We start from the raw sequence: 10,523 nt of genomic DNA, 5'->3' as shown, positions 1-10,523 counted from the left end.
TTGGGGGGTGGTCGACGACAACGGGGAGAGGAGAGGCAGGGGCATCGGGAGCCCCGGCGGGGCCAAGCGGGGCGGCGGAGTCGCCGAGCGCGTCGCGAGAGCCCACACACATCTCTCCCCCCACAAACTGCTATATGTCTCGCTATCTGCGATTGATTGTATGAACCTTTCGTGACGAGTAATAAGTACATTATTAACCTATTTTTTTTAATAAATACATTATTTCACCTAAAAAAACCCAGAATGTTGCACACTTGTACTAGTAGGAATCTCGTCGTTCTTCCAGCAGAAAGTCTTGTATTGTACGAGTGGATAGATGTTGCTCTCCCTCCCCTGTTAGCTGTTACTATAGCCTGCCTGCTCGCTAACCACCCTTACAGCGAGAGGGAGAGGGAGAGGGCTTTGGTTTCGCCATCCAGTTCGGCTTCTCCGCACGCAAACCCAAAACCCTAGCGCCAGCCACAGGCGAGAGCAACAAGGCCTCGTGACCCGGAGACCGGAGTGAAGCTAGGCTAGGCTGCCTCCCCCAGGCTCGTGATGGAGAGCCTCGTCCTCGCCTCCTCGTGCTCCGCGTCTCCCCGCCTGCCCCTCCTCTCCGCCTCCAGCCGCCCGTCGCGGCCCCTCCCGGCGGCGCCGCTCTCTGCTGCCGCCGGCCGGAGGGGGTCCAGGCGGCCGAGGCTCGTCGTCTCCGCCGCGTCCCGCGGATCTAGGAACGGTGAGGGCCTTCTTCTGTCGTCTCCGTGAATTGTGCTGTGTTTGGATGCGATGCGACCCCGATGCGCTCTTTGATTGGAGGAGCATGCGGCACTTGACTAGTCCGAGCTCTAATTCTCTTGAGATTCTACCGGCGTCTGTGGGGCTCTATACGTTAGCTAGATCCACGGCTGATGATTCGACCTTGTACTTCTCCTATATGTATTTGCAGTACGGGCAGATGATAGCAGCCTGGATGATAGCTTGAGATTAGGAAGGGTTAGCTTATCCATCCGTGTCTCTGACATACTGCTTGATAATAAGTAGATAATGCGCACCTCATTCATCATAATTCTTTTTTTATAGTACGAGTAGCTGATAAGCATAGTGTGTTAGGCCCTGTTTGGAACCACTCAGATCATATAATCTGATTTTTATAATCTATTATGTCTCCAAACATGACAAATTATATTGCAGTTTATAAAAACTAGATGTCCAGATTATTAAAAACTCATAATCTACTCTACCCCAGCTAAAATCAGATTATGGATTACTAATGACCCATTACCCTTGGAAACTTGGAGATAATTACCTACTGCCACCGCCACCGTCCTCCAAACATGCCCACCTAGATTATTACCTTTGCAGCTAAAAAACAGAGGGCAGACATGTCATTGTACAATATAAAACCTAGATTACAGTTTATATAATCTGGCCTCCAAACATATCCACCTAGATTATTTTTATAAACCAGATTATATAATCTATCTTCATAATCCAGATTATTATAATCTATTGTGGTTCCAAACAGGGCCTTAGTTTGCACCCATTTTGATATTCTTGTTCTTATTTTTTACATACTATATGATGTTTGCCACATCAGTTTCAGATGGATTGTACACAAAGGGATTTGCCAGCATATCTTCTTCAACCAGCAGCGAGAATACATCGACGGGAACTGGTACCCTGCCTCCCATGCCGCCCCCCTCATCATATATGTGAGTTCTCTCTTTGTTTGCCTACATTTCGTGTTCTCAAGTTGACCTTCCCATGATGGCGAGTTCCAAAATCTTTGCAGTGGTTCACCTGTTTTCTGGATTGGCATTGGTGTAGCATTGTCCGCGGCATTTTCCATGGTGTGAAATTCTGCTTCCTGTTATGCTTTAGTTTATTTTTGTGCATATCTTCTCTTTATAAATTATTAATACTTGGTGGTTGGTGTATCAGGTCTCTTCGATGGTAAAGGTGAGCTCACAGTTATTCTTTGTTTCTGTACTCGAGAAAGAGTATGTATCCTCAATCATTTGCACAGTGTTCCTCAGAATAATCCATTGTGTACCTTTGTATAATAGTACATGAGTCAGGGAGGTAAAATTATTGAGCCTTTTTCTGCTTGAACCTGCTTAACCTTCCGACACATCTTATTATATCAGTTCACTTTGCTGTTTCAAAGATTTTTTTATGGCCTGATAAGGGTGCCGATGTGTTTCAAAGTATAGATTCATTCATTTTGCTTCGTATTTAGCCCCCTAGTGAAATCTCTAAAAAGATCTATATTTAAGAACGGATGGAGTATTATGATAAACCCCTTCTGCATGGCTTAGTATGTTGCTGCATGGCTTTAAGTAATTCAATATTTTGTTTGTCGCCTTGGTCATGTACACTTTACTGTTGCCATTACGGTATTTCTTGTATAGCTCTGTGTTAGCATATGTTGCTAGCTTGAGTAGGTTGGTGTATCTAGCCCTGCTGCCTGCGTTTGAGGCTCTACCTGCTGCACAAGTATCCTCTTCTTTAAAAAAAGGCCATCAAGGCCTAGTCCTGGTTGGTCAACTTAAAAACACATGTATTTAGCTGTACATGACCACCATTTACTTGCCTGCCTAGTGCCTATTCCTGTTTTAACGTGTTACTTGTTTGTTGCAGAAATATGCAATGGAACAAGCATTCAAGTCAATGATGACCCAGGCACCACCAAACACATTTGGTGCGAACTCGCCATTCCCATTCTCCATGCCACCACAGGCAGGTTCCACGGCACCAAGTAGTTATCCATACTCAGGGCCAAGGAAAAATACGCCAAAAGGTGCAACTGTTGATGTTTCAGCTAGTGATGTGGCAGCAACTGGATCTTCGGAAGCAGCCGATGTGGCCGAAACATCTAAGCCTTCAAAGAAATTTGGTATGACCTTTCATATCCGGATTTTTTCCTGCGAACTACAGTTGAGTGGTGAATGGGCTCTTCTATTTGCCAAATTGGCTATAAAATGCTGAAATTATACATCTTGATACATCTATTTTATATTTCTCTGGTCCTATTTAGGTCTCCTTTTGTAGCACAACATTAGGAAATAAACAGTTAAACACACACCACTAATAAGCCTGAACATGATCTAAATGGGCTTGACTGTGCTGCTTCTTTTCTTAATAGTGCTTACATCATATCCTTCAGATATTTGGCATCTGTATCTGATTGTGTTTTTGTTAACAAAATGTTTGCAGCCTTTGTTGATGTTTCTCCCGAAGAGTTGCAAAAACAGAAGGAGCTTCAATCTTCATTGGAGACAGTAGATATAAGAAGTGATAGCACTGGGAGTGAAACGAAGGATGATTCCGAACAACAAGTAAGTTTCCTTCAGAAGCTTGGTAATAGGCTCCCTGTACAATTCCTTGTAATTAATACTTCCCCGATGGTTCTTAAAGGTTCCTACAAATGGTGCTGCTTTTAAGCCAAGTGAAGATTCCTCTACCTGGACAACTGAATCCAGTTAGTAATTGCACACTTATGTACTTCTCAAATTTAGGATTTGTATTTCATTCGCTCATCTCTATTTTCCTAAAATGATGTTGTAATATTCCTTTTGTCCGTTGTTTCCATGTGTGTGCAAATGAATGAAATTTATTATGATTATGCTGTACAGGTAAGTCAGGACCTATGCTATCTATTGATACAATTGAGAAAATGATGGAAGACCCAGCTGTGCAGAAGATGGTTTACCCGTAAGTTTGCAACCAAGTTCAACTTTACATCTTGTGCCCACTCTTGTAAATGCGTCTTTGTTGCTCACCTAGGCACTAGTCTCCACTCTCTGTGACTAGCTTGTGACTAGCTGTAGGCACCACCTGCGTAACACCTAATGCCCTCTAGAACACTCTGTGCCATGTTTTCCCTTCATATTTTCATTTCTTAGGATGCATTCACCATTTGGTTGTAAGGGCTTAATATGTCATGCTGGACATCTGCACACCCAATTTATAATGTCGCATGTAGCACCTTAGGAGCCAGCTGGGACCTAGCACACCTTAGTGGCTAGGTCCTTTCCTGTTTTGTGTTGCCACTTGTGGCACAAATGGGTTTCTGGTCTATATATGAGTCCAAGTGGTTCTATATGGTTTATTGAATCACAACATCTGTGTTCAGTATGGCATCAGCGGTACTCCTGTCTGTAGAGGGTTTCTTCCTGTATTCATTTTCTGGACGATGAGGATAATGAAGGATTCATTATGCTAAAATAAACACTTTGATTAGCAGACAAAGAATTAATTACTGAATTTAACTAGTTTAGTTTGCATCAATCTATAGGTGGACACCTGCTCGTGCATAGATTAGTTCCGCATGGATGTAAATCTATAACTTAAAGGGAATTTGTAATTTCCAAACGTTCGGTATTTAGGTATAGATCCGAACGAGTTCGCTGACAGAGTCGAACCTCACACCTGTTGCTTGCGATCTCTTCCTGGTAACCACCTCGACTACCTCCGTTTTTCGATTAGTTAGTAGTACGTTACTTCTTTTTTTGTCACGTCGCTGGTTACTTTGCATGTCCAGCTCAAAAACTAGGAAAATAAATTTGATGTTTTGGCCTCGAACCTGAGTCTCTAGGAAGAGAGCTCAGGCCCATTAACCAACTCACCTAAATTGCTTACTGTGTTCTGTAGTGGAACAAACTAGCATTTGCAATACAGGAAAACACCTCCGGTAACTCATATGTAAGTAACATGGTACACACGTACAACAGACCTGATAACTTACAAAGTCCATACGTGATAACTTTCATGACTCGGGATAAAAATTGTTCAAAAACATGCATCCGATAATTTATGTGTAAATATCATTGTAATATATGAATTAAAGAGTTGAAAACTCACGTATAAACACCATGGTAATCGTGCCTGAGAAAAATAAATGGTCTAAGCATACCCTCGATAATTCATGTGTGATTACATATAAACGCCATGTTAACTTTCACTCGGGGATTTTTTGCTTCTTGAAACATACACCGGTAACTTTCTGATATATGCATTGTAGACCTGATAATGTATATACAAATAAATTGATAACTTTTTTATCCGGCACAAAAAGTTGTTGAAACATACCCGATAACTTCTGTGCAAATAACATGGTAATATACATACAGCAGAGCTGATAACTTACTTAATCCAGACGTGGTAACTTTTTGACCAGGGAAAAATGTTGTTAAAAAATACCTCCCAACAACTCATGTGTAAACAACATGATAATACACACACATGAGAGTTGATAACTCATATACAAATATCGCGGTAATTTTTTGACTGAGGGAATGATAATTGTTGAAAAACATACCGCAATAAGGTTTGTGCAACATGGTAATATACACAACAAAGCTGATAACTCACTGCAAACATCACAATCACTTTTTGACCCTGGGATAAAAATTTGTTGAAAACATACCCCGAAAACTTTTGTGTAAATGACATGGTAACTTACGTATGACAGACGTGATAACTTACGTAGCCGAGATGTGGAACTTTTGGTCCGAAAAAAAAAGAGTTAAATACATCACGGGTGCCTTAACTTGTCATGTGCGGTCAGTTTGGTGCCTAAAGTTGTAAAATACACAAAATGGGTGCTTTAACTTGTTCCGTTGTTCGATCGTGCAAATACAATGCCTCCTACCGTATTCGGGTGTACGCCTTGCCCGTGTGGCGTGCCAGCATGGCGGCGGCCCACGAGTCAGTGGCTGGAAGTGAACGAGTAATTTTTTATTTTTGTTGGGATGAAAATTTGAAGCTGGGACATCCTGCTTAATGCAATAGCATGCTGGTCACCGGGCCAAACTAAGTTATACATAGTAGTATTAGCTAGAAATGTATACAGACCAATTCGGCGTATCGTTCTGCAATTCTTCAACACATTTTCTACATTTTTTATAGAAAAAATTGAGATCTTGTTTAGTTTTCATGATATGTAAATTTTACCAAATAAAAAATACAGTAATTATCGGTAGGGCATTATTGTGTATTTTAAATATCTATTCTATTTTCATTATTGTGTACTTTGAAGAGGTTAACGTGAACGTTTTCAAAAATTTATGTGGATTTAGACAGTTCAACGTATATTGAAAATTGTTGTGTAAATTTATGTATCTTCATGCAGGACCACAAGCAGGGACAATTTGTGTGTATCTTCATTGTATTACTATATTTTTAAAATACACAATCACAGAAAAATTGACAATGTAACTGTTCGATGTGTATTAGAAATTAATGTGTAATAATAGTAATTTTAGAAATGTATTAAAATATCTTAAAAGGTGTTTGTAGAAATGTAAGAACAATTTTACAAAATAACATTTCCAATGCACATTGAACATTTATAAAAATACATGTTGTCATTTTTTTGAACACATGACAAACATCTTTCAAATATAAATTTATAATTTTATAATACCCGTGAAACATGTTTCAAAAGCATTTTTTTTTCAAATGTACCAGCACATTCCCTAAATCTCCCTTGATACTAAAATGTTTAAAGAAGTAAATTATCTCATTTAGGCATCAAATGGTGTCTTGTCTGTTGGTTAGCAGAGGTCCCTCGGTGAACAATATAACCACGAGGCACGACACCACGTGATGCCTAAGAGGGAGAAATAATATTTACATCTTTTAGAGGGTGAGATAAATAAATTCGTAGGAAAATTCCAACTAGATGCTCTAAATAAACATAAAATTTTGCTTGGTTTATCGGCTAGATTGCAAGGGTGGCACACGTGAGCTCCTAGGTTCGAAACTTCAGATCCCTTTTTTCTTTCTTATTTCTCTTCAATATCTCGCACGGTATCATTATTATAAATTGCATTATATCTATGATTTGCACATACAGCGGTGCTTGGTGTAGCTGATATGCGGGACCCAAACCTGACAGGTTGGATCCATCAGTATGCATCCGTATGTGATACAATTATGAGTAAATAAATAAAATGTGAGGGGGTTGGATGTAAAAAATTCTCCCGGTCACTGACATGCGGGCCGCCATCATACTGGCTCATTATGCGGGCAAGGCATATGCCTGGATACTGTATGAGGCATCGTATTTGCACAGCCGGACAAGTTAGAGCACCACTTCCATGTATTTTTCAACTTTAGGCACTAAACTGACCGGATATGACAAGTTAAGGCACCCGTGGTGTATTTAACTAAAAAAAACATCAGAACATATCAACATGGGATCTAGTTTTGAAAATCTCGTCGAGAAGATTATTTTTCTTCTGAAGACGGTTTTTCAATCGGAGTGACGGTTTGAGCTACAAAACATTTTAAAGTTTGAAAAAGAAAGAATATAGGATGACATCAGCTTTTCGTTCTCTAGTGCATATATGCATGTAATTAGAGGGAGAAGTGTAGGTGAAAGGAAAATTAGTCATTCTAATGCATGCATGCATATAATTAGAGTGAAATAAGGGTCATTCTTGCCTATTACTAAAATCCGAACGTTTGGTAGTTATAAAGGTCCTAACTTAAAATAACTATATAATTTGCATTAGTATTTTTTCAGCGTTGCGTTCATGGCTTAGTTTGGTGGTTGTACTGACATTGCCTCCCATATAATTGACAACATATGTATGTGCCAGTTTCAGTAATATGAAGTTATTCATGTCTGTATTTTTAAGTGTAACTTATATCTCTTCAGTATTTTTAACGATGCTGATTTCTTCACATGTTGCAGCTACTTGCCTGAGGAGATGAGGAACCCAGAGTCATTCAAGTGTATGCTCCTGTGAATTTATTTTAACACTTAAGTATCACATAAATTGGAGTTTATTTTCTGTTTTATATTGTGACGTGAGAATTTATTTTGCAGCGATGCTTCAGAATCCGATGTACCGCCAGCAACTGGAGGATATGCTGTAATACAGTTATTCTTAGCACTGCTTATCTGTGCATCTGTTTCTGCTTATATGTTTATCTAACATATGTTAGCACATATTCATGCCGATGACCCATGATGTTGCTTACTGTAACAGTCTATTATGCCTCTTGCAGTGAAGTTGAACTGTACCAATCTATGAACGTAATAGTGTGCAGATCTTCTCTAACCTTCTTATGCCAATGTTGTGGCTATTAACAGAAACAACATGGGCGCATCTCCTGATCAATGGGATAACCGCATGGTTGATCACTTGAAGAACTTCGACCTTAGCAGTCCTGAAGTCAGGCAGCAGTTTGGTGAGTGGTTCAACACTTCCACATTTAACCGGGTGCTGTTTGGAAATTCAAAATCATGAACTCTGCTGGAAATTTCCCATTACCTACCATTCAATACCTTTTTCCCTTCTAAAGCTATATGAAGAAAATTCTGAATACCAATGGTTTGTCCCAGTCCCATGTGCACAAGCATGTAGAGAAGAAAGTGGCAGCGTGCCGTTGCGACTAGGTCTTGCCGGCGGCATGTCCTCGTGACTTGGTCTCACTGGACGTGGAGACGCCGGCCATGGACATGGTGATGCTGTCAGCAGCCTGGACGTGGAGACACTGGTCATGGATGAGGTGATGCTGGGCATGGTCGTGCCCGAGGCGGACGCTTGAGGTTAGGATACAGCGGCCAACCTTTCGTTGAGGTTAACATTGGCAGAGGGCATGGCCGTGCCAAACTGCCAACCTCCTGTGTGTTGAGCGTGTCCAGCCAGTCCCTAGCGGTCGTGGATGAGGTGACGCTGGGCGTGGTTGTGTCCGAGGCGGACGTTTGAGGTTGGGAGGCAGCGACCAACCTTCCATTGAGCTCAACATTGGCAGAGGGCATGACAGCGCCAACCTGCTGTGTTGAGGACGTCCAGCCAGCCCCTACTGCCGTCATTGTCAGGTGGCTCCTCGTCTTCCTGCCTGTGGCGCCATCCACCAACTTCTTCCTCCCATCTCCTTGAATTTCCGCCGCCGCTGGTCCAATCCTGATGGCCTGCATGACCGTCGCCCTCTCGGACGGTGGCACAAGCTTCCTCCTCTCCACCCCTTACCTCCTACATCCATCATGCCCTTGACTACCGTGTGTGCTAGGTGATGCATCACATGCAGGAGGAAGGGACAGGGAGAGGAGGCCGAGCGCGTCTGTGCGGCGCAGGACCAGAATCGGTAACGGGTGCTGATACACACTAGTCACTACAAAGTGCAATTTTTGTGAAAAAAAATATGCGCACTAGATTGAGCAACGGTGGGAGTATTGAACATTTAGTGTTCTTCTAATATCATTACCATTTTCTTTCTAAACGCCTAGCATAGTGTCGATGCATGCTCCTATGTTTTTAGTTCTTTCTGTACCCTTGCTATTTTCTTGTTCTAAATGGCTGTCATAGCTTGCTACATGCTCCTATTTTTGCGGTTCTTACTATACTACTTGGTGGTTCATGAAAATTGTTGAGATTTGGGTTACGACTTCATTCTTCCCCAAATCAGCTTTTTATTTTTGCTGTAAGACTCTTAAATTTGATTTCGGATTAAAATGATTACATGTGAATTCTGAAGCTTTTTAATTGCTTGTACAGCGCAAGTTGGCATGACTCCTGAGGAAGTTGTATCGAAAATAATGGCGAACCCAGAAGTTGCTGTTGCATTCCAGAATCCAAAAATTCAAACGGCCATCATGGATGTAAGTTTCTGTATAAACTTTGTTGGACTGCTGCTTAGTTATTTGGAAATTTGGATTTACGCCACTATAAAGTTTGTGTGGCTGTTCTCATAATTAATGGCATTTTTCAAATTGCAAACATTTGGAGCGGATATATTCAGTTATTCCTAGTCATTTGCTTATTCTGACATGGCGTCTTTTTGATGCAGTGCTCGCAGAACCCTCTGAATATTGTAAAATACCAAAATGACCAAGAGGTATTTTTTAATTTTGTAAACTTGGGTTGTCGACTCACATGGTAACTTTATGATCAAACTCACCTGGTTTCTCTTTCACTTGAATGTCTCTGATGCTAGGTCATGGATGTTTTTATGAAGATATCGCAAATCTTCCCCCAAATTAATGGCTAGTGGATGTGCATCACGGAATTGCAGTTTTTGATTTGCCTTGGCCTGTTATCTCCAGCCTAAGCGACTGCAGTAGCATCTGTTAACCGGCTGAGGAACAGTGAAACTTCATGTGTTCGGTCATTTTGCGCAAAGATGTATCCTTGCTGTCAAGGTTTTTGAGTTGCCAATGCACATCATATGATCCAGCGTTTCGGTTTGGTTGCGACCATACCTGAAGTCAGAGTAGTGAAGTAGCAAAGTTTGAGATATATATTTACGCCACCGCTCTGTAGAATTGTGTAGTTGGTGCTTTGACACTATATGGTTTGCTGTAGGATGTGAAGGTGCCGATGTAGTTCATATCACCTCAATTTTGATACATTGTGTTACCATGACAGTGCATGAAAATGTTGGCTATGTTGTCCCAACTTGTTTAGTCGGAATGTAACCTGAGCTCCATGACGGGTGGAAGTTGCCTCGACTTTGCTTTTGGATCTTTTGTGGTCAGGAGATTAGCTGGTGATCTTTTATGTGAGAATAAATGTGCATGTTGCATCTCA

The 10,523-nt window shown here is 41.2% G+C and overlaps 1 protein-coding gene across 3 annotated transcripts; it reads left to right on the top strand.

Moving 5' to 3' along the window:
- Positions 1-313: 313 nt before the first annotated feature.
- Positions 314-10,523, top strand: LOC123426787 (protein TIC 40, chloroplastic). 3 transcript variants are annotated; one of them, XM_045110670.1, is made up of 14 exons: positions 314-715; positions 1,583-1,691; positions 1,772-1,829; positions 1,921-1,938; positions 2,620-2,875; positions 3,196-3,317; positions 3,397-3,460; positions 3,615-3,693; positions 7,682-7,722; positions 7,817-7,862; positions 8,084-8,181; positions 9,492-9,595; positions 9,784-9,831; positions 9,931-10,523. In XM_045110670.1, the coding sequence occupies exons 1-14, from the start codon at positions 538-540 to the stop codon at positions 9,982-9,984; spliced, it is 1,275 nt and encodes a 424-aa protein (XP_044966605.1). In that variant the 5' UTR covers positions 314-537; the 3' UTR covers positions 9,985-10,523. The 3 variants fall into 3 exon arrangements, with proteins under 3 accessions (XP_044966605.1, XP_044966604.1, XP_044966606.1); XM_045110669.1 differs by having other exon boundaries at positions 316-715; positions 1,577-1,691; XM_045110671.1 differs by lacking the exons at positions 314-715; positions 1,583-1,691; positions 1,772-1,829; positions 1,921-1,938 and adding an exon at positions 1,974-2,517.

Source organism: Hordeum vulgare, chromosome 2H, assembly GCF_904849725.1.
Source record: "Hordeum vulgare subsp. vulgare chromosome 2H, MorexV3_pseudomolecules_assembly, whole genome shotgun sequence".
NCBI lineage: Eukaryota > Viridiplantae > Streptophyta > Magnoliopsida > Poales > Poaceae > Hordeum > Hordeum vulgare.
This window is presented reverse-complemented; position numbering and strand designations above follow the sequence as displayed.